We start from the raw sequence: 27,878 nt of genomic DNA, 5'->3' as shown, positions 1-27,878 counted from the left end.
TATATATTATAGCCTTATAGAAAGAGACCTTCTAAAAATGTTAAAATGTATTACTGGCATGTGAAACCTTAAATTAGAGTGACTAAATGAAGACTCGGCACAGCACTTCTGAAAGGATGCCGACCCCTGACTTGGGTTGTAAACACCTGTAAAGAGATACCACCCCCCACGAGGCTTGCACACCTACTGGTTCAAACTGGGAGACAAACGGACAAAGGGCTTTTGATATCAAAGAGCAGGGTTTAAACTGACTCAGACCTCCTTTCTGATCCTGCAAACAGACAGGGTCTTATATCTGAGGGAAGCCCCAATCCTTGTGGAAGGTGGGAAAGACTTTGGCCTATTAGGGCCCCCTATGACTGATCAGAGTAACCTCTGATAAGCTTTTAGCATGTGTATAGGAATTTATTGTTTTTATAGGTTCTCTTTAATGCTTTTATCTTAATAAGGGTGCTTGCTTAGAAAGAGCTGTGTGGTAACTCATGACTGTTTGCAATACACTGTTCATAGCCCTCAGAGAGAAAGCAACACACAGGCACTAGCTGTTCGGCAGACTGACTTGCTGGGGATATCACAGTGTAAGACAAGGACGTGTGCAGCCTTAAAACGTCCAGTGAAAAGGGAGTGGGAAAAGAGTCCTTGCCCAGAGACAGGTGACAGCTGGAGACGTGATTGGGCACTCCTGGGGTGGACCACAGCAGGGTGTATGGATACAGGTACAGTTACCCTGAAACTGTGACAGACTATAAGGAATCACCAGCCTGACTTCTAAGTGTGCTATTTGGAAGGTAGATGGAAAAGTGAGGGGGAGGAAACCCTTGCAATTAAGGGTCTGAGAAAGTGAATAATAAAGTCTATGGCTCTGGTTTCACTCCTTGTTTCAAGGCACCATGTGATAAATTCTTAGGGAGTGGCTTTTGGGGGGACGAGAGGAGAAAAAGAAGAAAAAAATCCAACTGGGATGCAAGTGTACTAGAATAGAGATCCCTCCCAAAACCCCACCCTGCAAAGATATCTAATGAGCTCCTTCCTGCTCCAGAGCCACCAAGGCACAGCCACTGGACATGTAACATGGCTCCCCCACTTATCTCCTACCCAGCTCCACAAGTCCAGCCACACTTACTGTTTCTGTACATTTGCCCACTGGAGGCTACTGATGCAGCTTGATGGCGTGTACACACACGCACAAAAAAGGGGGGCAAGTTCACAGGCAGTGAGAAAGGAAGCAGAGTGCTTTGGCCAGGAAGTTCTCTAGTTTCTAGAATAGACAAGGTCCTAAGAAATTCCTCTTCAACTCCCACAAAAAAAAGTTAAAAACAGACATCTAAATTCCCCCTCTCAAGGTCTGAATGTGCATTTTCATCCCAGCTCTAACGTTTCAAAAGAGACTTAACATTATGCCACTAAGTTATTTAACAGGCCCCGAATATTAAAGTGTCTGCCCTAGAAGTGGCACACACAAACCTACAAATAACCCTTTGGAAGGGTCCAGATCACAGGCCTCCAAGTAGTCTGAAAACCAAGGGCCTACTCCTACTGCCATTGAAGTCAATGAAATTTTGCCAATGACTTCAGTTTAAACAGGCCTCAAGAGTTTTAATTCTGTGATCTAAATGCAACACACACTACCTGGATTTCTACTGCTCTCAATACTCTTGCAATGGGGAAGGGAAGAGGGAGTTGTGGGTAATTTATGACTTCCTCTGACATTGTCACAATCTGCTAGGAATTTTAAGTCTCCACTGTTGTAAATTTAAGTACAAGAGTTGTTTTTTTATGTAGGACCTGCGCAAAAAAAGCTATGTTTGTCCATCCTCTCCCTTGCTGAATGTGCCATAGAAACTACTAAGCAAACTCTCCCAGGTGTGTATAACATTCATAATACAGGTGAACGTACAAAAAACAGTAATTAATTTCACATTCAGTCACAAAAACACACAGAAGGAAGACACACTTTGCCAAATAGAAGATAATTCTTTTCTCTGGTGAGGTTTTAGTTTTTTCTAGCCACAAACTATAGGAGAGGAAAACACACAAAAGCATCGCTCCATGAAAACAAGTTAGGAACTTTCCTCAAAGTGAATATTTTTAGGTTACTAACTGCCTTGCAAAACTAGAATCCATTTCAGAATTCACTTTTCGTCTCAGACTCAGGAGGCACAGCTCCCCATGTCTGCAGTCAGAATGGAGGTCTCCCCAACACTGCTTCCGCTATAGGTACCAGGGCTGGATACAAGCCTAGTAGGTATTGTGGGCAGAGATACCAAGGAAGCTGTAGCTTAGCGAGGAGTGAGACAGGGAGAGGAGGTTATTCCTTTGATCTAACTGGGGCTTAAGATGCCATACACTGAATGGAAATAACTGCTGTAAGCCACTGGCTATACAGCGTCCTTTCCTTGCTAACTGGATATGCTTTCTGCTAGAGACTTGATTGAAGTATCTTAACAAGACTAAAGGGCTGAGTTACTGACTTTACTAGGAACAATTAGTGACGACTGTAAACCATCCCAAAGACAAGTGGTTCTCAGTCAGTCAGTCACCCATATATTTTCATCAGTACCCGGGTGACAAGGTCACCAATATGTTCACATAACTTGGAAACAAAAGACCAAAGAAAAGTGTGACTTATCCTGGAAGCTGTGAAGCTTTAATTATTGTAGATTAAATATTCTCCACTTTCAGCTGTTATGGGAAATACAAGCTACTCTGGTGAAATATCAACAATAAAGGAAGATGGGTCAAGGCCCCTTTACTCCAGTCAGCAGCAAACGTGGCTATAGACACGAGGTAATAAGACTGGCACATATACCAGCTTGGGACTGTACACCATATATAAAGAGCATTTGTCTTTAATCAAGGAGACAAGAAGGGGGCAAATCTGATGAAGTGGACTGAGCCTCAGAAGAAAGATCTGTCTCTATTTCAGAAGGCCAGGACTGAACACTGGGATTCCCATCTACTGTACAGTCCACCTTAGCTAAGGACTATTTGGAGCAGCTGCCAATTACCTAGAAAGGAAACAGTCTCTTCTTGGCTAAAGGGGAACAATTTATCCTGGAGACAGTTCTAGAACACTGGCCCTGAGTAGAGCTCTCCAAATGAGAATCAATGACATCATCGGTCTATAGAATACCTGGTATATATACACACAGATCAGACATGTCTTCCTTATTTACTAAGTCCTGTTTCAGACAGCGGCGGCTGGCCTAGACAGTGCATCGCTCATTCCTCTAGTCTTTCAGATGCATGCAGGACCCTCCAAAATATGTAGCAAAGGGCCAAATACATAGCAGTCACTGATGCATTGCACGGGGGGGGGGGGGGGGAGAGAAACAGGGACCACGGAGATTTACAGTCAGAAGCAGAATATTTAAGGGGTGGGGCAGGACCCTGCTCCACATCTGGTGTTTAGGAAGTTGAGAGCCAGACTGAGTAAAAAGAGGGGTTTCCTTGCATTAGCTGATCAGGCCCTGGGGGAGAGGTTGTGGAAGGAAGCAACTTGAGAGGGAGGTACCTGCCCTGGCACTTCAAAGAGGGCTTGGGGAGGAAGCAGGCATCCCTGCCCAGACTGTTAGGGGGTCAGGGAGAGAGGACCCCCTGCCCAGGCTGCTCAGAAGGGAAGGGAGGGCCTTACCCTTAAAAAAAAATCCTGCTTCTCTTCCTCCTTGGAGGGCCCCTCCACTGATGCTACCTGAAATTAGGAAGCTACTTTACCTTCCAGCTCCTCCAGGGCTGAGCCGTTCTGCTCTTCACTCCCCTCTCCCTTCCTGGGAAGAGAAAAGAGCTACAGTTGCTTGCCTCTGTGCCTCTTAAAGGAGAAGCAGCCCTGCTCCTCATCCCTCACCTCTTTTAGCACAGCAGTAGTGCTCCCTGCCTCCTTCCTCTCCTGAAAAACAAGAACACATGTTGGTGCCTGAGCCTATGCTGCCTTGCCCTCCCCACCCACTACTGTTGAAGCAGCAGACTGGCAAGGGCTGCTCAACTGTACACCTTCCTCTGCTCTTACCTCCCTGACCTACTCATTCCTCCTGAGTGCTTAAGTAGGCAGAGCAGATAAAAAGAAGGGCCTGAATCAAGAGGTATGGAATCACCAGGGAATTACTGGGCTTCTTAGGAGGGTGAAGACTTTGACTTCATACATGACAACACTAACGCCATCTGCAGCGAGGACTGTATCTGCACAGAAGGGCAATATCTGGAGGGTGTCAGACTGGAACCTCACCAGAATCATCATGCACAAAGCCACTAACTCCAAACAGATGCACCACAGAGCAAATTCAGCAGCTACACTGAATGAGAATGTTATTGAATAAAAATCAAATAAATACTCATTTCAAATCTTAAAGAGTTACAAATAAATACCCTTTAAAACCCAACTGTTGACAGATTAATGTGATCCTTGCTTATTCCTGCCAAGAGCTGAGCAGAGGCTGACCACTAATGCCATTGCTAACCCCTGAGGTGGGCCAGGGAGCTGCATTCCTCAATGGGTTAGGAGTTAGCAATGACTTCAGGGACTCACTAACTCCAGGCAGGTATATAAGGGAAAGGCTGATCCCATATTTTTCAGATTCAAAGTGTGTTGACCTGGGATCATTAACAGTTTTACAGTAACACAAGAGGCTGCAGCTCAATTTTCCCCACAGGTAAGAGAAACTTTTGTTGGTGACAGGAGTTTCACACATCCCCACTGTCAGGATGATCTGTATCCACCTCCCCATCCACACCTACTGTCCCTTTCCTATGGAGATCTTCCTATGATTACCTCTGCAAGGCTCCAAAATAAAGGTTTCACATGATTGGGTCTGGCACTTGTGACATAACTACACCACCACAAATGGGGTCAGAGGATGCAGGCTGCAACTCAGGTAGCTGGAGGGATGAGTCCCCACTCAGATTACTGGAGGCATGGCTAGTGTGTGAAGCACAGCAGTGCAGCTAGGATGCAGCTGGAGAGTGCCTGTGGTACAGGTGGCTTTGCCTCCTAGCAAAGTGTGATTGGCAGTTACCCCCTGGTGATCCAGAGGTGGCAGAAGAGTTTGAGGATTTATTTAAAAAAAAAAAAAAGGTATTTCAGCTTCAGTTCATACAAGTGAAACAGAAAGAAATGCTGCCACCTGAATCTGCCCTCTGACAATTTACTGGCTGTAATGAAAAGTCCCAGCCTGATGCCTGCACAGAGCAGGCTTCCTGAAATTTAGAGCGAGAGGAGTTGCCTTTGGACGACTGAGCAGTCACAGCTACCGTTTCCTGTGAGTAAGCTAGGAGGGAATGGGGGAAACCCTGCTCTCCTGTGGATAAGAACAGAGAGTCAGGTGTCTCACTTGGCCATAGGGCAGTGCCAGTTAGGGGGTGCCAGTCCCGGCTGGCAGCCTGCTTTACTCAGTGTTACCTGCCTGCTGTCTCCGCTCCCTCCACTCCTTCAGCTGGTGTAATAGACATGAAAGAAGAGAGTCTTGTTGCGCAGGAGGGAGTAGGAGTTGTCAAATTTGAGCAGGTAGATGCCCTCGCCCGGATAGTCATGGGTGCCTGCCTGCACATCCCGGTGACTATCCCTTCGGTACACAGGCATGATCTCCCCATAGCGGTTTCGTAGACGGCTTTTAGAGCCCCTCTCCACATCTCCAACTGGGGTGAGTCCTGAGTGGGAGAGAGGAGACAAGCAATCAGACAAACCAACAGAAGGGAAATGATCAATAAGGCATGGTTACATAACAGGGACATGAGATCTAGCTAATGAAGACTGGCTGAGATACCCACCCTGTCCAATGCACAACCCAAAATCTCTCTACATAGGACACCTGCTTTGAGAGGGGGCACCCTTTGGGACTAATGCACTGGGAAATAGTTTGAATTCCCCCACCACCACTTTCCTTCTTGTCCTCTTCACCCAGCAGACATCTTTAAAACAGCAGGGTCTCCTCAAGATGGCCCAATGCCAGAGAGAAATTGATTGTGGGTGGAGGAATGCAATGGAGAGTTTCACCTCTGGCCTTGGTGGTCTCTCTGTCTTCCCTTCTACTTCTCCAAGAGGATTCCTCAGTGGGGTTTAATTTAGTCACCACTGGTCCTGAGATGGGACCTGCATTGGTCTTGAGACTCCCCGCACCTTCTAGGTACAGATACTCCAAAAACATGTGCGGCATGCCCTCTGGGTGCAGTCAACAAGAACTACTGATACAGTGAGAAAAACCACTACTCTCCAACCCAGGAATTGCATCAGCATTGCAATCTGTTAGGCTGATGATCAAAGAGTTAAGTCAGAGTCTCATACTGTACTCTGATCCTGTTACAGCTTAGAAACTGATCAAGGGATAGAAAACAGAGTGGAAGCAAGTGATCAATGTTCAATATGCAAGGATATGTTGTGTTATTGGTGGAGCATACCCCTGGGGTGGGGGAGAAGAGCAGCCATTAGGAAGGGTCTTCTCATTGTAGCATAGCTTTGGGACTCCAAAAAGGTTGCAGTCAACATGTAGTTTGACTACCCAAAGTGGTGAGGAATTACAGTACCTGATTTGGAGGTACTTGGGTACCATGGTGATGAACACAACATTAAATTTCTCTTGTAAAGTTTTGCACTGACCTTCAATCTCATCTTCTTCCTCTTCATCTTCCTCATCACTTGATTCACTGACTTGCACAGTAATGGCAGTACTGGTGACAGGAGTCCAGTCAAAATAGACCCCAAAGCCAATGTCATAATCATCCGTAGCAAACTCCCAGCAAACACGCTTCCCATTTGGGTGTGTTGGCACCCGGACTGTCACTACTTCACCCCGTTTCACCACCATCTGAGCATTCTTCTCCTTTCCCATTTTGGCTTTGAATTCCCTTATCTTGCAAGTGGTCCAAGTGGAGGGTGGAGCCAGAGGAGGAGGCTGAGCTGAAAAGTAAAAGACAAGCCACTCATCACTGGTCAGAAGGCAACCAGAGAGAGTTCTGCTAACAAGAGGGCTATTCCTGATAAAGCTCTTGAACTCAAATCTTTACCTCCATCTCCTCTCAAGGCAAGGACAGGTGCCTTCCATTAGCACTGCCCTCAGAACTGGGCATACTACTTGCTCGGATTTCCCTTCCAACCTTCTCCCCTCCCTCCAGAGCTTGCAAAGCCATTTTCTGAATTAGCTTGTTATCTAGAGGCACAGAGTCAGACTGCCAAAGTTAGGAACAGGCCTAACAAGTGCACTGCACAATACTCCAGCACCTCAGCTCCACCTATGGCTTAATTCTGCTGCTTCCCCACAGACACCCAACAGTGGCAGTTAGAGTTACTGGGCAGCACAGCATGATGACATAGCCTAAGAATCCAGATAGAAACCAACTAGCATCATGCATGCATGCAGAAACCGCCTTCTCAGCTGACCCAAAGCCTATGTAATTCAATCCAAAATTCCTAAGAATGGAGGAGTGGAAGGAGCTCACATGGCTTATTCTTCACACCCAGAGGCATAACCTCTCCCATGACTCATGGGGCTTGTCTACAAGCTCTCAGGATCTCCTACTGATTTAGCTCCACCAGTGGGAGTTCCAGTGTAGAGAAGATACTAGCATTTTCCCCACCACGTACAGACTTGCTCTCAACAGGGTTATAAACTATGACACCTCATTGACACTAAAGGTTCCTTGCTACCACTGATGGGAAATTCTAAGCAAACTTCTGTAGACCACCCTGAAGGAGTAACTCTACATGCATCCAAATGCCAACCATGGAACACAGCACACATTAAATAAGAGCAGAATAGTGAGGGAGGATAAACAGATGAGGCTAGGTCAGGTGGATACTATCTTGGACTTATGATGGCAAGAGACATCTTGAGTCCTGGAAGGGCAGCAGAGAGAAGAGATAACAGCAACAGTCCTGACCCTATCATCAGGGTATACCCTGTATAAGTAGGGGCATTTCCAGCAGATCGAGGGATGTGATCATTCCCCTCTATTCAGCACGGTGAGGCCTCATTTGGAGTAGTGTGTCCAGTTTTGGGCCCCACACTACAAGAAGGATGTGGATAAATTGGAGAGAGTCCAGCGGAGGGCAACAAAAATGATTAGGGGGCTGGAGCACATGACTTATGAGGAGAGGCTGAGGGAACTGAGATTGTTTAGCCTGCAGAAGAGAAGAATGAGGGGGGATTTGATAGCTGCTTTCAACTACCTGAAAGGGGGTTCCAAAGAGGATGGATCTAGACTGTTCTCAGTGGTAGAAGATGACAGAACAAGGAGTAATGGTCTCGAGTTGCAGAGGGGGAGGTTTAGGTTGGACATTAGGAAAAACTTTTTCACTAGTAGGGTGGTGAAGAACTGGAATGGGTTACCTAGGGAGGTGGTGGAATCTCCTTCCTTAGAGGTTTTTAAGGTCAGGCTTGACAAAGCCCTGGCTGGGATGATTTAGTTGGGTTTGGTCCTGCTTTGAGCAGGGGGTTGGACTAGATGACCTCCTGAGGTCCCTTCCAACCCTGAGATTCTATGATCAGTCCCCTTTCTATTTCAAAGGTTTCCACAAACATCCAAATATCCCTCAAACACCTTGGGTAGTCAGCCATTGCCCAATTTATTTTAAATCTAAAATCTATTCTCTTCCAGGCTAAGATCTATTACCAATCTCACAGGTCCTTTGTCTGTAGCCCTTTCTCCTGGTCAGTCTTCGTGTGTGTGTGTGTGTGGGGGGGGTGATGAGAGAGAAAGAGAGAGCGCAAGTAAATGCAGTATCTGGTCCTAACAGGCTCTCCTCCGCTCTGTCTATTCCTAGATTTCTCTATGGCCTATTTGATAGCTCACCCACCAATTCACCTGCCCCAACAGCAGGATCCAGTCAGTTCTAGATGCAGACATGTGCTTCCCATTAAATGCTGTGCTGAGTAATAGGCATTGACAGGAGAAAGGACTTCACTAAATTTCTTGCTCTCAGCTTCCTATTCACAAATCTTCTCACCCCTGTGTCTGTGAGCTAAGATTTATAAGGGGAGAAGAGTTTGTTTTTAAACTGCTTTACTTAGGGCTTGTCTTCACAACCGGGGTAAGTAGACCTAAGTTACGCTACTCTAGTTATGTGAATAACATAGCTGGAGTCGACATAGTTTAGGTCGACTTACCGCAGTGTCTTCACTGTGCTGCGTTGATGGTACCTTACTCTTTTCAGGGAGCTGGAGTACTGGGGTCGACCAGAGTGCTCTGCTGTCAATTTAGCAGGTCTTCACTAGACCCGCTAAATCAATCCCTGTTGCATCGATTGCAGCAGTGTGGATCTCCCCATGGTGAAGACCAGCCCTTGGAAATGTTTCAGCAGATGCACACTCTAAGGAGATGGGTAGTTGAGGAGTGGGTATGTAACCCACATGGCAGGTTAGGTACTCAATGACAATTAGAGTGCCAAGCACTGGAGAAGGTATACAATACTAAGTGATGTGACTTGTCCAGGGCCACAGAGCAAATCAATGGCAAATCTGGGAGTATCACCCAGAAGTCCTGAATAGGGGTCCCCTACACTAGCCACTAGACCACTCCCAGTGATACAGAGCCGGTAATGTCTAGTAGCCTGCCTCTGTCCACCCTATTGAAAGAGAAAATTAACAGTTCCAATCCTGCTGCCCAGGAGATCTGTGTTACAGGCCTCATTCCTACCCAAAGGAACTACTACCATCACAGTCCTCACCTTTTCTCTGCTCATCAAGGAGGTCCATAGTCTCCAGCTCTGCAGAGAGGACATCCACTGCACCTGTGTGTTCCGACTGTATCATGACTATATCCCCTGGTCCTTGTGGGGCACGGTACTTGGTCATCCGCACTACAGCCTCCTGTGCAGGGCACATAAGAAAGTTCCTCAGTGGCTCTGGGAGCCTCCAGATGGATTTTAAATGGTTTGTCAGGGATCGAGGGAGAAGGAGCCATTTCCATGAACTCACATCAATTTCCTACATCAAATTAGGTTTCTGCTACAAGTATAAAATGTTTAGTAAATAACTGGCTGGCTCAAAGAACAGTTTCTGTGCATGGCCTTCTCTGCCTCCAACACTGTGAAACTCTTGAGTCAAATGCTGCATTGTGCTAGTGTCCTCTGGTCTCCCAAGGAAGCATCATCTGTGGAGATGTTAGCCCCCAAACTCTGAGGCAGTGCAATCATTGCTCTATTTGGTAAAAGATTCCAGATCTACTCAGATGCCCTCTCTAGTGCTGAAGCTGCTCCAGTTCTAGGAACCAGCCTCTTCAGTTTTCCCAGTGCTTAGACTGCAGTCACAATTAAACAGATGCCTGCTATGAACTTATTAAAACTGTTGCCCAGATTAACACAGTGCTGCCAATATCCACTCCTCACATAGGCAGATACAGAGTTTATGGTGCAAGAGTATTATTACACAATGTCTCTCTGAAGCTGTATTTGAAATTACCAGGCGCTCTTTGTTCCCTGAAAGAACTATAACATTGCTTCTTCACCATCACCACCCCAAATTAAAAAAAAAAAAAATCTGCTACAGTAACTCCTCACTTAACATTGTAGTTATGTTCCTGAAAAATGCGACTTTAGGCAAAACAATGTAAAACGAATCCAATTTCGCCATAAGAATTAATGTTGGGGGGGAGGGGTAGGTTCCAGGGAAATTTTTTTTGCCATACAAAAGACATTATATACATATATAAGTTTTAAACAATGTTAAACAGTTTAATATTGTACACAGCAATGAATGATTGTAAAGCTTGGTTGAGCTGGTGGAGTGAGTGGAATATTTCCCAGGCAATGCCTTTCTGCTAAATGATGAACTAGCACTCGGCTGAGACCTCAAGGGTTAATACGCTGTTGTTAATGTAGCCTCACACTCTACAAGGGAGCATGGACTGAGGCAGGAGGGAGGAAACCCAATAGATGCAGGGCAGTAGCTGCAAACACTTCCCTGCAAAAACTGAACATGATGATGAACCTACGCTATCCAGCTGGAGCGCACCACTCCCTCCTCCTGACAGCACATGCACAGGTGCTGATTTTCCAAAGTGCTGGAGGGTGCGTGCATGAGTGAGAGAGAGAGAGAGACATGCATTGCCCCTTTAAGTACGCTGACCCCACTTCAAGTACATTGCCCTTTTAAGCATATCAGCAGTTCAGACATGAAGCAACAGGTTCCTGCAAGCTCCCTGCCCCTCTCCCCTCCCCCCAGGCTTCTGTCCCCAAGCCCTGTGACTGTCCCCTCCTCCACTTTGTGGAGAGGAGGTACGGAGCGGGAGGGCAGGAACAGGGGGACATCCTGACATCAATACCCCTCTCCACCCCTTCCCCAGCAAGCAGGAAACTCCCGGGAGCAGCTCCTAGGCAGAGGGCAGGTCAGGAGCAGCACTGTAGTGGGAGGAGGGCCACCTGAACTGCTGCTGGGCAGCTGCCGAGCCACATACCTTACAGGGAATTTAGGGGAGCTGATGGGATGGGGCTGCTCTTCCAGAGAATCCGGCAAGCAGTGGACAAAGTAGGCAGCTGCCAAACGACTTATAAGGAAGCATTGCGCAACTTTAAACAAGCATGTTCCCTAATTGGTCAGCAACGTAACAACGTTAATTGGGACAACATTAAGTAAGGAGTTACTGTATATTAGTTTATTTAAAATTAACAGGAACTCCCTGAAGCACTAGACAAAAGCCAGTAGCTGAGAATAGTCTTGAAGCCTTAGGAATGGTGGAAACTAAAAGGGAGCAAAGACTGGTCCAATACACTGGGGGAGAGAAACAAATTCAGAGTTTTAAAGGTTAGATTGTCACTCCTAACTCCCCCATTGTGCAGAAACAGCCATAACTAAATGCTCAGAGCCCCAGTTCCCCACGTGCAGGCTCAGCAGCAGATGGGAAGAAGCACTGCAGCATCTCGGTCTCACCTTTCAGAAATAAAAGTGGCAAGCCACCTACCTCCCTGGGGGGCTGAATCTGGTCAGCCAGCTTCTCTCCTTGTCTGGCCACATCCTGGTCTTCTGACGTACCATCACCTTTTCTAGAATCCTCTGCAGCATGCACATTCACAGGTGATCCAATCTGCGGCCTCTCGGAGAAAGATAGCACATCAATTCAAGATGCTTGAAGAGCATGAGACACTGAGCCAGGTGGGCCAAGGGCAGGTGATGATCCACCCCACTCAGGAGCTGGAATGCAAATAAACTAAGGGAAATGGGCTTCCTAGAGCCAGCACTCACTGCATTAAAGCAAGAAGCTCTCTCTCAACGAAGTTCCACCCTCAGCCCCAGCCAGCTGTCCTCTTTAGCGCATCCAAGCCAGAGTGAGCAACTCTGCTGAGCTCACTCCCCATTTATAGTCCCTGAGGTAGCAGTAATTCACTCCAGTTGAGCCCAGCCACATTCCCTTCATAGAAGGGCTACTTTGCTAACATTGCACTAATGGCCAGGATCAGCTAACATTGCACTAATGGCCGGGATCAGTGGTAGCATCTCAGAGAGAATTAACTCTCTCCCTGCTAGTCACCAATGGTAGAAAGCAAGTGAAGTTTTCAGTTTTAGGAATATGAGGTGCTTTGAGTAATGCTGGGACAGATTGTTCCAAGCTACGTTGGAAGCGTCTAATAAAAACAGAATAGTCCTAGTGCTTTCTGCACTGCTTCTGTAAATAAAGAGGAAGCTGGAAAAAAGACAGATGTGACTGTCGTTTCTGTAACTCAACTCCCTTGAGGATGCGACCTTGGACCCTAAAACAGGAAGAACCAAAACCTAATTAAATTCTATTAAACTCATTTTTGCTAGTAGAAAGGGCATGTCCCACCACCAGTTTCCACTAAAAGAGTGGTTCAAATGAGCTGATTATCAGAATACAGAGATAACCCCACTAGGTCGCTGAGCAAAAGAAAGAGACCTTTTAAATAGGTTTGTTACGTTTTGTAACAAAGAGTTGCAGAAAATTTTGGAAGCCTAAATCAAACATCTGAATTTATGTACCAACATCTTCCACTATGTTTTCTTTTCAAATCAATAGGTGGATGGCACAGATCTAGCTGGGGATCAATCTCATTCTAGCACACATGCATGCTACGTAACTTGGTAGGTGGGTCCACAATGTCAGGTTCACAGTGCTCCCCACAAGTTGCTGGGGCTGACTTTGAATTTTTTGAAAAAAACAGCACTGAAGATTTTGGATTTTGTGGAGAAGGTGAAAAGAGTTGCAGAAAATTTGTAAGCAGATTTAAGAGAAGAAACTTGGGTCCCCCTTCAAGCCTCTTTTTCATATTGCCCACCACCCTCTTCCCTTCAGAAAAACCCTCAGACCTTAAAACAGATTTATCAGGAAACATTCACATGGATTTCAAATTTAGGTTGGCATTTTACTTAATGCCCAACTAGTTTCTTTGGAGAAAATTAAATTCCATAATTACCTAGAGCAGCGTTTCCCAAACTTGGGATGCCACTTGCCGCTTGCGTAGGGAAAGCCCCTGGCGGGCTGGGCTGGTTTGTTTACCTGCCGCATCCGCAGGTCCAGCCGATCGTGGCTCCCACTGGCCGCGGTTCGCTGCTCCAGGCCAATGGGAACTGCTGGAAGTGGTGTGGGCCGAGGGACGTACTAGCCGCCGCTTCCTGAAGCTCCCATTGGCCTGGAGCAGTGAACCGCAGCCAGTAGGAGCTGCGATCGGCCAGACCTGCGATGCGGCAGGTAAACAAACCAGCCCGGCCCGCCAGGGGCTTTCCCTAAATAAGTGGCGTCCCAAGTTTGGGAAACACTGACCTAGAGTATATGATAAAATCAGATTGAAGCAAAAGCCTGTTTGGAGCCAACTGGGCTGCTGTACAATCTCCCTGGATGAAATTGTAATTATGAAGACAGCAGGAATCTCAGTCTCTCCTGTGCTGCAGATTTCATTAGCATCAAAGCCAGGATTACTTCAAGTTGTGGTTTTTGTGAGGGATTTTTAAAAGGAGGGCACTAATAACTGGTGAGACCCAAATTTTGACCTATTTAACTCATCTGTTTCTGAAAGTGTGTGTGTGTTGGGGGAGGAGGAGGGAGAGTGTTTTTTGGGGGTAGGAAAGGGAAGGTTAAGACAAAACCTTCAACAGTTTTAGAGAAAAGCTGAGTGTGCGCAACTCTAATGTTCACAAATACCTCAACAAAAGCTGGGACGCATGCAGCCAAATGCTCACCGGCAATCCTCCAATAATAAATCAAACAATTGATATTCAGACTATAAATGTTACTGAAAAAGCAGCAGCAAAAAAGCAGGTTTCCGGTCCAACTTCCTTGGGGATTAGATACAGTGAGAATATTTTTTTAATTATTAAAAAAATTAATTATTAAAATTTAATAATTAAATTTTTTTTTAATAATTAAAAATATCCTTCAGTCAGAGCTCAGACAATTTCCTGTTGGAAGTTAGTTAGCTCTGTGATCCAAATAACCTGAGGTGAGTCATGGGTTACATTTTACTATTGTATAAGCATTAAAATAACCCCAAGTCAAGATGAATAGCTCTTCCAATATCGTCTACAGTGTACAGAACCTGAAAACAGAAAGTTGAGGTCTCCAATGCCCTGGAGAGGAACAGCTGCCAGACACCGCTGATCCAGAAGGGGCGGGGGGGGGGGAAAGAGACCGATTATCCTCAATTTCCCTGATGTTGAGGAACATTTAATGTGGGTCATCACACAAAAATCTTTTCCTACCTGCACTGTGAGGCCTCGGACACCGATGAGGCAACTGTCTGGGATGCAGATTCTGGTTTTGGGGTTGAATCTTCATTCTCTAGCAATGGGTGGAAGATGGAGAGAAGATGAAACAGCTTTTAATTTCTGAGACTGTGCAGACAATAAAGCAAAACTCTAGCTATCCAGAGTCACCAAGGTCATGCAGCCTTGCAGCCTAAAGCTGGGCCTGGCAACCTTCTGTGCTGTATGCTATCCCTCCCCCACAGCAGACAGAAAGGGTTTTTAATCCTTTCAATGGCCTTAAGTGGAGGGTTTGGGAAAAGATAACACAGTTTCTGACAGAGGACATAGGGATCAATCAAAACAAATTTCTGTTCAGATGTAGGCTCCAGGTTTCCCGCTAGTCTCCAGAACCCAGGGCAAGCTCTGTCCCCACATGACTCCAGTGCATGCTCTACAGTCTTGCTGTCTGCTTCCATTACCCATAGAAGATCATTAATTGGGCACTGACAGGCTCTCAATTACAGAGGTTTTTTAAAGTTGAGCATTACAGTAAGAATTCTCTTTTATTTGTTTTTCATAGAGGGACTTTGGTGCTGGTGAAAGAAAGCAGATTAATAGCTCCATACATGAAAGGCCTCTGATCCACAGAACAGGAACAGTCCAGGCATCATACCCCATTGCCAATCTTCTGCAATCTGATCTAGAGGAACTGCTTTTAAAGAGGAGAACAAAGGCTAGTCTAAGGCCCATTCCTCTCTTCTGCCAAGAACAAACAAGGGGACCAATTAGTACCAGGGTTGAGGTATTTGTTTTGTTGCTTTTAAAGGAAAGCATTTTTCCACCAAGAAATGGATTGAAATCCACTGTCCCAAGCTTATAACGTTTTGTTTGGATTTAGGAGCCAAACAAATATTCATCTTTATGCTTATTATCTGTTCATGCTCTTTTTTTCTAAATTATCAGAGATGTTAAGAACCTTTTATTGGAAAGTAAACTCATTAAAGTATATTATATTTGGGACCTGAATAAGTCTCTCAAAATCTGAGAAGTGGTATGACTTGTGTAATGGAGAAATAATTCTATTCACTCAAACTTCATAAGCAGAGCAATAGACAAGGTTGACTTTTTTAATTTATTGCTCATGCGTTCCTATTCTGGCCCCCCCTAAAATTCTACAAAGGAGATTACCTAAAAAGGAACTTCCTTGCCTACAAAGACTGAACAGCCTAGATCTCAATTGCTACAGAATACAGCAGGAAACAATACTTCATGCCCCTCCCCCTGCAACAGATTAGAGGGAACCTAGCAGATCTTTTATATCCATCATTCTCATGATTCAACAACTGTTGAAGTTACTGCACAGCTAGAACTTCTCTTCTACCTGGTAACCAATGTGAGAACATTTTACTGCTAAGGGCTGGAGAAAATATGGCCTGAAAAAGCAACAGCCAGCAAGACTGCGTGTCATATGACTCAATTTGGCAGTGACAGATAAGCTAAATCAGGCAAGTCCCACGCTCCTGAGGCTTTGGAAAGAGAATGTTCCTCGCACACATATAGTAATAAGCCACCCACTCAGCAGAGTCAGAGAGAAAACAAACATCACAAGGTTTGCTCTCAAGGATACCACAGACATTCTCTGTGTGTAGTTCAAAGGAGAAATAAATTCTAGACTCACAGGCCCTTCAAACTGAGGCCCAGCATCCTATCCTCTTGAGGTGACACATGGGATGTGATCAGGAGCTCTTACCACACTCAACTCCATAGCAGGTTAAGTACCACAATGGCAGGAGACTTCGATTTCACATCAGGTATTAAACATTTTGCATGTCTACGGTGCATTTTAGTCCACTGTGCTAAGCAAACATTTATTAAATCTCATAAGCCCAGGGGAAAGGTCAATATTACTAGCCACATTTTACATATGAAAAAAATAGGGCAAAGAGAGGGGAATTGTCTTGCTCAGGTTATGCAGTAAATCAGTGGCAAAAATGTAATTAGAATCCAGAATCTCAAGTCTTAACCCTACACTAAACAATGTTACTTTTTAAAAAACAAACGAAAAACGAACAAACTTAATTGGTTCCCTGTAATGAGCTGTATTGCTTTGTTAGTCTAAAGATTGTAGTGGAGTCTTTACTGGTGCCTGGAGACCAAAGAGCTAGGAACTTAAGCAAATCAAAGTTATTATTATCTCCCTTACATGAGGCAATGCTTACACCATAGTACATTTCTCTAAATATAAAGCAGCTGGTACACTAGGGAACAGAGAAACAACCCAGTACCCTGAGGGATAGAGGCTATTGGAAACCAACTACTGATAAACAACTGTATCAATCAAGAGGCAAGTTAGGCTTGGTCTATGCTTAACAGTTATGTCGGCATTGGTACGTCAGTGAGGGGTGTGGAAAAAACCCAACACACATGGGTTTGGAATCCAACAAAAGTCCACAGTGTAGTTTCAGCTATGATGGAAAAAGGCTTCTGTTGACATAGACATCATCATTCTGGAAGGTGTGTTCCTACACTGACAGAAAGGCTCCTTCCATGGGGTGTGTCTATACTAGTGGGCTATGTCAGCATAGCATCTGTAGTGTAGACATAGCCTAGGGGGCTGTGCTGACATAACTATACCATCACAGGCTAGGCTACGCAGTGTAGACATACCCTTAGACCTCAAAAGAGGTCAGCAGCAGCTTTGTTAACTTCTTCCCAAGCCCTCAGCCAACCCGGTTCTAAAGATGGGTACTGAAAACAGTGTGCTAGGAAGTAGCAGCTGCAGAAAGCTCCGATTTTGCAGCAATAGCATAAGTGGAGAGAAAGCAGACTACCTTGTTACTGGCGATAACGCTCCTAAATCCCCTTCGGAAGCTCCCACTCCCAGCTCACCCTCCCTATTGCTGCTCCTTGCGGTGTAACAGGCACTGTACTTCCTTGGCTGCCTGGCAAGCACCGCAGATACCACCCTAGGAGAGGGGAGAGCAGGCGAGATGGAGGGAGGGAAGGAACACCGTCAACCCGCGGTGCTCTCGCGGGGGGGCGCTACTGGGCTGCCACACCCCGTGCACACGAGTCCCGGCTGCACACCCACAGCTCAGCCGGTGTCCCTCAGCCGCGGCCTGCAGCCCCGCAGCAACTCCTCCAGCCCCCAGCCCCCGAGCGCAGCGGCCAATACACCCGAGGGACCGGAGCGGGGAGCAGGAAGAGCCCGCGCCCCGGGGTCCAAGTGCGGGAGGCGCGTCCCGGTGCCCGCCAGTACCTGGAGTCTCAGAAGGCGGAACAGGAGGTGAGCGGCGGCCCTGCGCGTCCCCCTCGGACACGGAGCAGCGGCGGCCTCCTGGCTCCCCAGCCGCGGGGGGCTCGAAGCAGGAGCCGGCGGCAGCCACCAGCACCTCCGACATGGGCAGCCAGCGAGGGGGGACGAGGCGGCGGAAAGATCCGAAGCTGTCAGCAGCGGCCAGAGGCGGAAACGGCGCCGGCGGAAAGAGCCGAGCCTGGGCGGAAAGAGCCGAGGGCAGACCGCCTGGGCGCCGCGTGCCTATCGCCCCCCGGCCCGGGCCTGCCCCAGAACAGTTCCACGGCGCATGCCCAGCGGCGGGAGGGGGCTGCTCGGCACGGCGGCGCTTCAGTAACACGAGAGGCCGGGCCCGGCGGGGAAGGAAATAGCGGCCAGACGCCCGGAAGTGGAGGTCTCCATGGAGACTGTTCCGACGCGTTGCTATGGCTCTATGGCGGGGCGTAGCCGCCCAAGATGGAGCAGATCCCGGAGGAGGAGGGGTCCGAGCAGGGGCCCGAAGAACCCGAGTCCCAGCCTGGCCCGGCCTGCCTCGCCTGGAGCCCCCTGGAGGTGGCGGAGTGGGTTCGGCAGCTGGGCTTCCCTCAGTACGAGGTAGGGGGTAGGGGGCAAGGCCGCGAGCTGCGGGGGGGGATGGCGCTGCGCGGCCAGATGGGGGCTCGGAGAGCGGCGAGCTCGGACTGTTACTAACCCCACTCGCGGCGCCATCGCTTGGTGCTACCGGGCTGCGCAACCGCGGGCCCTCGCTGGAGAGAAATTCCCGCTTCCCTTGCTCTGCCTTGCGGCCTGGCAGCGCCCCTGAAGCGGGCATCGAGAGCACCCAGGATCTCTGAGTTCTTGGAAAACTCAGGGCAAGTTTCTAGCCCTGGTGGTGGCGGAGAAGAGCTGGGAAGAGTGAAGCCAGCGTCCCCTACAGGCTCAGAAACCAGAAGGTGGGGGGGACCATTATTTTTAAAGATCTCACTGCTTTTACACCAGTCTCGTGATTGGGCATCGGGGAGGCTGACTAATGTTGGGTTTTTGAATGCTTGGGCTTGACAGTACTGCTCACTGCTGTATAGTGTTTCCATCTGATTTTCCTGCCAGGAGTGCTTTACAACTAACTGCATCACTGGCCGCAAACTCATCCACGTTAACTGCTCAAACCTGCCACAGATGGGCATAACAGACTTTGACCACATGAAGGTGAGTGCCACACACAGAGATGCCTTCCTCCATTAGGAGTGTAATTTCCCATCCCATCTCCTACATGTTCATGTTTGTTCTCTGTCTACATCAAGATGTAACACTGCTCCAGCTGTTAATGATAATAGGAAGCTCAATACACTCATGCTCAATAGGACAACTAGAACTTGCCCAAGACCCGATGTTTGGATGGATGTGGTACACAGAATGCAACAATATTTTTCTCACAAGGACTGGGCACACTGTTCTGGCTGCAATAAGAATCTTTCCAAAGCTTTATGTAAAACTCAAGATGAACCCTGACCCCAAACCTTTTATGAAGTTCAGAAAAGTTGTATTTTAAAAGAAAAATTATTTCCATGCCTTTATGCCCATCTGGTTTCCATCTAGGACCTGAGGCAGAAGGGCCACAAAGGAGAAAGCAAGCCTGCTGTGGCAGTACTTCCTGCGTGTGCACAAGTAGGAAACAACGGAAATCTTGCCCAATCACTTGTTTGTTTGACAATTACAACCCAGCTTGGGAGACATAGTGATTCTTCACTGCATTACACCAGTTTTGTGTGGTGTAATTCTTCTGAAATCAATGGAAATTCACTAGTGTAAAAGTGATGTAAGAGTGGAGAAGCAGGGTCAGGAAGTTTGGATATGCACCTGCATTTCTGGGTGCTCAGTCAAACCTCCAGTGTTTTGCCCACCTTTAGTCCTATCACTTAGTGAAGAGATGTGTATATGGGGGGGAAATGGTCTACAAAATCCCACTTTTTAAAATCAACAAACTAGTCTTCACTAATTAAAACTGTACAAAAATCCCCATCTAAAGGATTCCAAAATCAGCTAATAAGGAAGGACCAGAAGGAATTTTTACTTGCTGCATTGGGGATGGACAGAGGCTTCACCTTATCCAGCCTCACATGAAGAGTTCCATGGTTCAAGGTAGGCTCCATATAGCTCCCAAATGGTCAGAGCCTTTCTAGAGGTTTCTGAGTTTATATGGAGTGCATAGGCACGGCCCAACGGTAGGAATGTGTACTGATAATACTCAAAAGAGAACTTTGAGAGTTTTGAATGGAAGGCATCAGAGATTGATTTTAAAGATGTTGCAAATTGATTTTAAAGATGTTCAGCCTCCCTAATGAGATACTGTTTGTGACAAATACTATAGAAACTGACAGAAGCATGGAATAGTCAAACACTACTGTATTCATGTTATATGTAGCTTCATGGGCTTGCTAGTGATTGTATTCCTGGCTAAATGGGTCAGACAAGGAATGCTTCCTGCAGGAACCAAAATCTCTGGCCAGGGAGGGGATGAAATAAATGCAACTCCCCAGTACTGGAACAAGTCTTTTGAAGTTTCACAGTCTCCTCACTGTGCCCTCCTCCCCCCAATAACACAGATTGTTTTAGGCCTTTTGAACCAGGTCAAACCAACAAAGGACTTGAAACTGTATAAAATATAAACTCTTGCCTAAAGAGAGGGTCACTCACATGCTATCCAAGAATTGACAGGCATGTTGACTGTGTCCAAGAGAGACAGGCTCTGCTGTGGACTGGAAGTGGAAGTGGAAGGTAGGTGACCACTTGCTAAGCCAGGCATGCATATAAGCTGTTTTTGTTGACTTTTTCTGAAACACTTTTTTTCTGAATAAATGGTACATTGTTTTATGAAAGCTGGCTGGTCACTGAATAACCCTGTCATTGCTCCTGAGAGAGCAGAACTGAACTGAAGTAAGACCAACTGAGATGATAATGAATTGCAGGAGTCTGCAGCCTAAGACCCCCGTCTGGAGGAAGCAAATCATGGGATTTCATCCCAAGAAAGGTGATTCCTAAGACCAATGCGGAGCGCCTCTGAGGAGGCCACAAGGGGTCCAGATGTGCAGTTAACTCAGAAATTCTACTCCATTTCACATCTCCATTCAAATACTATCTCCATTTCACAGCTTTGAAATAGGGTGTGAGAGAGGAAAGAAGTTGCCCAGAGTCATGTAGCAAGTCTGAGATATCCTGTCTCTATCTTGTACTTTAACTACCAGGCTCTTCTTTCCTTACTTTCAGTCCATGGCTGAGAAACTAGTATTGACTTAAAAACATTCAAGTGCTCCAGCAGGAAAAACGCAGTAAAAAGTTAACCTGGTAAAATATTAGCTATAATTGAATGTGACTGTGTTTTCTATATGCCCAACCAAAATACATTACCTAAACCAGCAGAGCCTTTAACAGAATAAGTTTTTTTAAGACACACATAGAATCATAGGACTGGAAGGGTCCTCAAGTGGTCATCTAGTCCAGTCCTCTGCACTCATGGCAGGACTAAGTATTATCTAGACCATCCCTACAGGTGTTTGTCTAACCTGCTTTTAAAAATCTCCAGTGATGGTGATTCTACGATCTCCCTGGGCAATTTATTTCAGTGCTTAACCACCCTGACAGTAGGAAGTTTTTCCCAATGTCCAACCTAAACCCCCCTTGCTGCAATTTAAGCCCGTTGCTTCTTGTCCTAGCCTCAGAGGTTAAGGAGAATAATTTGTCTCCCTCTTCCTTGTAACAACCTTTTATGTACTTGAAAACTGTAATCATATCCCTTCTAAGTCTTCTCTTCTCCAGAAGAAACACAGCCAATAGGTCCCTCATAGGTCATGTTTTCTAGATCTTTAATCATTTTTCTTGCTCTTCTCTGGACTTTCTCCAGTTTATCCACATCTTTCCTGAAATGTGGCACCCAGAACCGGACACAATACTCCAGTTGAGGCCTAATCAGTGTGGAGTGGAGCAGAAGAATTACTTCTTGTGGCTTTCTTATAACACTCCTGCTAATACAGCCCAGAATTATGTTTGCTTATTTTGAAACAGTGTTACACTGTTGACTCATATTTAGCTTGTAATCCACTAGGACCCCCAGATCTCTTTCTGCGGTACTCCTTCCTGGGCAGCCATTTCCGATTTTGTACGTGTGCAACTGATTGTTCCTTCCTCAGTGGAGTACTTTGCATTTGTCCTTATTGAATTTAATCCTATTTATTTCAGACCATTTCTCCAGTTTGTCCAGGTTATTTTGAATTTTAATCCTATCCCCTAAAGTTCTTGCAACCCCTCCCAGCTTGGTATCATCCACAAACTATATAAGTGTACCCTCTATGCTATTATCTAAATCATTGATGAAGATATTGAATAGAACTGGACCCAGAACTGATCCTTGCAGGACCCCACTTTATATGCCCCTCTAGCTTGACTGTGAGCCACTGATAACTACTCTCTGGGAATGGTTTTCCAACCAGTTATGCACCCACCTTATTGTATCTCCATTTAGGTTGTATTTCCCTAGTTTGTTTATGAGAAGGTCATGCGAGACACTATCAAAAGCCTTGCTAAAGTCAAGATATACCACATCTACTGCTTCCCCCGTATTCACAAGGCTTGTGAACTGTCAAAGAAGGCTATTAGGTTGGTTTGACATGATTTGTTCTTAACAAATCCATGCTGACTGTCATTTGTTACCTTATTATCTTCTCGGGGTTTGCAACTTGATTGCTAAATCACCCCATTCCCATTACTTACGTAAAACTGAGCCCCTAGTCGTCTTCCTTTTCAGGGGTCTTAACTGAGGTTTTTACATAATCAAGTGAATAGAAAACAGGACAACGAGCATGGATCCTGAGCGTTCTGGCTCTGCCACTGACTCTGTGTAACCTTGAACAAGTTTCTTAACCCAAATTTTTCAAAAGTGGGTATTTAAACATTTAAGTCCATATTGTTAGGCACATGTGGAACCCAGGTCACTTATGTGCTCATTGTGAGCTGCGGCTGTTTAAATCATTCAGCACCTCTGAAAATCATATAACTGATTTAGATGCCTAACTTTAAACACCCGAGTTTGAAAATTTGGGCTACAACCTCTCTTTACATCAGTTACCCACCTATAAAATGGGTAAAATCCTTACCCAAACTCGTAGTGAGGCTGTGGGGATTGTCTGAAAAGGACTTTAAATCCACTAGGCATGATTCTTATTCTTTGACTGCATGCGTACATTGCCTTCTTTATCACATAAAAAGAGCTGGCTGACTGCATCCTCGTGAGCTAGAGGGTACTGAACTTCAAATGGGCCATAGGCTGCTTTTGCAGAGCCATAAAAATTTTGTTTCATATCTTCATTATCTACGGTTGCCTCCATCACACGGCATGAGCTGGAAATTCAAACAGTTTGCAACTCACAAGTAACAAGAGATAAAATCTTTATGCACCATGGCACCGTGGCAGGAATTTGAACATTGTGTTCTTTATGCTGTAAAGCACCAAGCATTTGGGTCAATCTTAACTCTTGACTGGCTGAACAGTTCTAACCCTTTAGTTCTAATGTATAGTCAGAGTAAAATGAACTTGGGGTAATATTTTTAAAAGCACCAACTTGAGTTAGGAACTTGTGTCCCACAGACTGAGAGTGGAATTTAGGCATTTTTGAGAACCTCACCCTTGACCATTATCTTCCTGGTTTCCTTTGTTATTACTGAAGACACATAGATTCAGCTTTTAGCTATACTGTTACAAATGGAAAATTACTCCACTGAGTACAAAGGAGTGATGCTGGTATAGCCAAGAGCAGAATCTGGCCCATGTAGGTTTTTCAGTGAGAGTCCTCTCTGAACCTAACCCAATTTCTGATTGATGCTGCAGTGAGGCTATAATCCTATGTATATGACGCTCAGGCACCACAGCAAGCCTGTATGTAACCAAAACCCAGCTACTTGCTAGAAGTGATTATGAGGGCACTAGTTGAGCTGTATGACCTTACTGTTCAAACCTTTTACAGTTTACAAGGAGGGGAGTGTTGGTGGAGAAGTCCTGTCGAAGGGATTGTATTAGGGCTGGGAGGGTTGCTGGAGTTTCTCCAGGTTGCTGCTGGTTTTGTTCTAGTTGTATTGTTATTTTAAATCCTATCAAAGGCACCCAGAGGACCAGTTAGAAGACCCTAATAGCCTCCCACTTGAAACTGCACGATGGGATGTGGTTTAGCAAATAGTAAAACTGATTAGAAACACGAAAGGTGACTTGATCAAGGTTTTAAAAGACAAGATTTATATTCTGAAAAGTGACTATATTAAAAATTATAGTCAGGCTCCTCCCACTGATGGTTCCAGGTCCAGCTAGCTCAGATTACAAGTCAGATAATTTTTCTAGTGAGCAGTGCCACTGCTGATCCAACTGGGCCTTTCTGCCTCTGATATTCTCATCAGTAATAAAAGTTCTACATCAAGTATCAGAGGGGTAGCCGTGTTAGTCTGGTTCTGTAGAAGCAGCAAAGAATCCTGTGGCACCTTATAGACTAACAGACGTTTTGCAGCATGAGCTTTCGTGGGTGAATACCCACTTCTTCGGCTGCAAGTTCTACAGACACAATTTAGCAGACAGTGTTGATGATGCTGTAGTAGGCAGAGAAGAAAGAATCCCGCTCACTCACCCATAACTGTGTTTGCACTGCAAGTGCTAATAGTAGTAAAAAAAACCAAAACAAACCTGTTTGGGGCAATAAAGGCAGCAGGTGTGACTCCATCACACAGTAAATCCCTGGAGTAATCAGAATGTGCTGTTTTTACATAATCTTTTTTCTAATCATAATTGCACATTGGACTCATCTTGCCAGATCACTCTCCAGCTCCTACATTATGGAAAGGAAAACATTCTGAAAGGAGAAACTGCAGGAGTTCTTTTCTGTGCAGTTCTACACTACAGAGCTCTATCGACGTAGCCACCACACTAAGAATAGGCTTTCTTATGTTTCCTCTTGCATTTCAGGAGATTTCATGGCATGTGCGAGAGCTGCTGGGGATTGAGGAGCCTCTCTGGAGCAGAAGCATTGCCCTCCCTTACAGGGACAACCTGGGCTTGTTTCTAGAGCACAAAGCCCCAACTGGTGCAAAAGCTGATGCCCTCACCTTCTCTCAGTTTGTCCAAGAAGCAGGATTAGAGCCATATGCTACAATTCCACCTTTGTAAAAAGCCCAGACTGCTGTGGAAGCAGACGCCCTCACCTTCTTTGTTCAAGAAGCTACAATTCCATCCTCCGGATTAAAGAAAGGCACATCCATACTGTGATTTGTTTAGTGCTGAGAGTATGCTCAGCCATGCACAGTCCCTCCCTTGAACACACTTGCCATTTAAACTTCTACTCCTAAAGAAACCCCTCTGGGATATTGCCAGGTGCCGAACTCCTTAGTTCGGTTACATTATCCTAAAGGTTCCCTTTTTTCCCCATTGCAGGAGCTCTGTGTGGCTCAGTCATGTCTGAATACCTATCAACTGCTGCTACTTCACATGTTATCACCAAGACCATAGATAAATCTTAATCACCTTTCATTGACATCCGCTTTCCTCAAGCTCAGGTGATAGATTATAAGGCTTTCCCCCAAACTCTAGTCCAGGGGTCGGCAACCTTTCAGAAGTGCTGTGCCAAGTCTTCATTTATTCACTCTAATTTAAGGTTTCACGTGCCGGTAATACATGTTAACGTTTTTAGAAGGTCTCTTTCTATAAGTCTATAATATGTAACTAAACTATTGTTGTATGTAAAGTAAATAAGGTTTTTAAAATGTTTAAGAAGCTTCATTTAAATTAAATTAAAATGCAGAGCCTCCCGGACTGGTGGCCAGGACCCCGGCAGTGTGAGTGCCACTGAAAATCAGCTCACGTGCCGCCTTCGGCACCCGTGCCATAGGTTGCCTATGCCTGCTCTAGTCTTTGCCATTACAGATCCAACTGACCTTGTTCACTACTCCACACAGAAATAAGTTTAAAGAGTTAAGTGATGTATATAATAATTGTCTTACGATCTAGTGCCTTATGTTGTAAAGGATCTCAAGGTGCTTTACAAACTATATAATGCAGGAATCCCTTTCCTCATTGAGAGAAGTATCATGCAATCTTTTACATGGTTAGGGTTTTGGTTTTACATCTCATCCTACACTTTTAGGTCTCATCAGCACTTTCAGCAGCAAGGCACCTCCTGGCACTATGATTAAGTGATGGTTCAATCCTGACTGAAAGGAAAAAATGCTTCCTACCGAATCATCACTATCATTTTCTGCAGCAGCAGCAGGGATTTCCTTGATTCCCCAGTCCAAATACCGAACAGGCACAATCCTCTTTAGCGTGTGAGATCTTATTAGTTCAAAACCCAATGTGGTGGGACTGCAGCCGCTGTAAGGCTGCTCTCCTGCTTACCTGTCTGAAAACATGCTACAGAAAACGAATGTGCCCGACACTCTGAATTGAGGTCTTAGGACAAAATGCCATTTTAATAATTGAGCTTGGATTGAAATAAAGCAGTTATCTGGCAGCGTGCTAACTTCCCAGGCAAGCAGGTTTAATAGGAAACCAAAACAAACTCTTAGAAATAAACAAAAACATGCACTGATTGGTGGAATCTGCAGTGTTACTCTAAACATTTAAAGAGCAAGCAGCGCAAATTCCCACTTTTTCCTTATCTCGCTCTGGGACAGACAGTCATCACTGTTAGGTTCCAGGACTGTTCAGTAGCAGCCATGCTTGTTGGCTCACTGACTCCAGTACTTTGTTGAACAGTGACCCTTTCCAAGAGAGAGGACTCAGAGCTACCACATGTAAAAGTGGGAGACCCCAAAGATTTTAGCAGTAGCCAACTCATGTTCTGTGAGGGTGTTACCAAGACCTTTATGTGGCCACAAGGTAGGCAAGACTGCAGATGGTGTGACAAAGCTCTGTCCTTGTCTCAGTAGGTCCGGCACTTCCTGGCAGATTTCACTAGCCTCAGAGTCTCACTGTGACCCCCCACATAGCCCTTCTCTCTCTAGAGGCAAGGAACACAGCCTACTGAGCCATTTTCATCATAAGCCAGCAAGGGAGGTGAGGAGGAGAAACCCTTCCTCACACAGTCTCTGTTGTTTCCCAGTCTCAGTGATTAATTGGGAAGGGGGAGCCCAGGCCTGCCCTCTACTCCGGGCTCCAGCCCAGGGACCCTAATACAGTAACTCCTCACTTAACGTTGTAGTTATGTTCCTGAAAAATGCAATTTTAAGCAAAACGATGTTAAGTGAATCCAGTTTCCCCATAAGAATTAATGTAAATGAGGGGGTTAGGTTCCAGGGAAATTTTTTCACCAGACAAAAGACATTTTATTTATTTTTACACACACACTCACTCTCTAAGTTTTAAACAAACAATACTGGTACACAGTGATGATGATTGTGAAGCTTGGTTGAGGTGGAGGAGTCAGAGGGTGGGATATTTCCCTTACTGCTAAATGATGAACTAGCAATTGGCTGAGCCCTCAAGGGTTAACTCTCTCTACACAAGGCAGCAGGAATGGAAGGAGATATGTGCATTTCCCTTAAGTACACTGCCTTGTTAATTAGATCAGCTTGCTGATAGGCAGCTGCTGCAAGCTCCCTCCATCCCGAGTCCTGGTCTGTCCCCACTGCTCAATGGAAGATGGGGTAAGCAGGGTGCAGGGGGAAGGGGGACACCCTGACATTAGCCCCCCTCTTTCTTCCCTCCCCCCTGCATAGCAAGCAAGAGTCTCGGAGCAGCACATGGGAGTGGGGGGAGGGACACAGCTGAACTGCAGGCAGCTGCTGCACGGGAAACAAGGGAGCTGATAGGGGGCTGCCAGTTCATCCTGGTTCCAAGCCCCCAACAGCTTGCTGCAACGGGCTGCTCTTCCTGCAAGCAGGACAAAGCAGGCGTCTGTGACATTAAAAGGGAGCATTACACAACTTTAAACGAGCATGTTCCCTAATCAGCAATGTAA

General features: G+C 45.9%; 2 protein-coding genes across 4 annotated transcripts; one reads left to right on the top strand and one right to left on the bottom strand.

Annotated features, from left to right (window-relative positions):
• Positions 1–15: 15 nt before the first annotated feature.
• Positions 16–18,773, bottom strand: TMED8 (transmembrane p24 trafficking protein family member 8). 3 transcript variants are annotated; one of them, XM_039537514.1, is made up of 7 exons: positions 17,878–18,773; positions 14,634–14,712; positions 11,884–12,013; positions 9,653–9,794; positions 6,587–6,886; positions 5,393–5,640; positions 16–3,886 (listed from the first exon to the last, which is right to left on the bottom strand). In XM_039537514.1, exons 1-6 carry the CDS (start codon positions 18,722–18,724, stop codon positions 5,423–5,425), a joined length of 1,716 nt encoding a protein of 571 aa, XP_039393448.1. In that variant the 5' UTR covers positions 18,725–18,773; the 3' UTR covers positions 16–3,886; positions 5,393–5,422. The 3 variants fall into 3 exon arrangements, with proteins under 3 accessions (XP_039393448.1, XP_039393449.1, XP_039393450.1); XM_039537515.1 differs by having other exon boundaries at positions 5,397–5,640; XM_039537516.1 differs by lacking the exon at positions 17,878–18,773 and having other exon boundaries at positions 16–5,640; positions 11,884–12,113.
• On the top strand, positions 18,378–25,181 carry SAMD15 (sterile alpha motif domain containing 15). The gene is made up of 4 exons (XM_039537517.1): positions 18,378–18,507; positions 18,975–19,098; positions 19,489–19,557; positions 24,890–25,181. The coding sequence occupies exons 2-4, from the start codon at positions 19,069–19,071 to the stop codon at positions 25,088–25,090; spliced, it is 300 nt and encodes a 99-aa protein (XP_039393451.1). The 5' UTR covers positions 18,378–18,507; positions 18,975–19,068; the 3' UTR covers positions 25,091–25,181.
• The last annotated feature ends 2,697 nt before the right edge of the window (positions 25,182–27,878 follow it).

This window comes from Mauremys reevesii, linkage group 4, assembly GCF_016161935.1.
Source record: "Mauremys reevesii isolate NIE-2019 linkage group 4, ASM1616193v1, whole genome shotgun sequence".
Classification (NCBI taxonomy): Eukaryota; Metazoa; Chordata; order Testudines; family Geoemydidae; genus Mauremys; species Mauremys reevesii.
Note: the sequence above shows the minus strand (reverse complement) of the source record. Positions and strands in the feature narration are given on the sequence as shown.

Coding starts and splice junctions, on each gene's coding strand:
- TMED8 (XM_039537514.1), bottom strand. CDS start 18,724: ATGCCCGCTTCAGGGGCGCTGCCAGGCCGCAAGGCAGAGCAAGGGAAG. Junction 12,014..14,633: donor TCCGAGGCCTCACAGTGCAG/GTAGGAAAAGAT, acceptor TTTCTCCGAGAG/GCCGCAGATTGGATCACCTG. Junction 9,795..11,883: donor AGATTCAGCCCCCCAGGGAG/GTAGGTGGCTTG, acceptor TGCCCTGCACAG/GAGGCTGTAGTGCGGATGAC.
- SAMD15 (XM_039537517.1), top strand. CDS start 19,069: ATGGGCATAACAGACTTTGACCACATGAAG. Junction 19,099..19,488: donor CAGACTTTGACCACATGAAG/GTGAGTGCCACA, acceptor GTTTCCATCTAG/GACCTGAGGCAGAAGGGCCA. Junction 19,558..24,889: donor TACTTCCTGCGTGTGCACAA/GTAGGAAACAAC, acceptor CTTGCATTTCAG/GAGATTTCATGGCATGTGCG.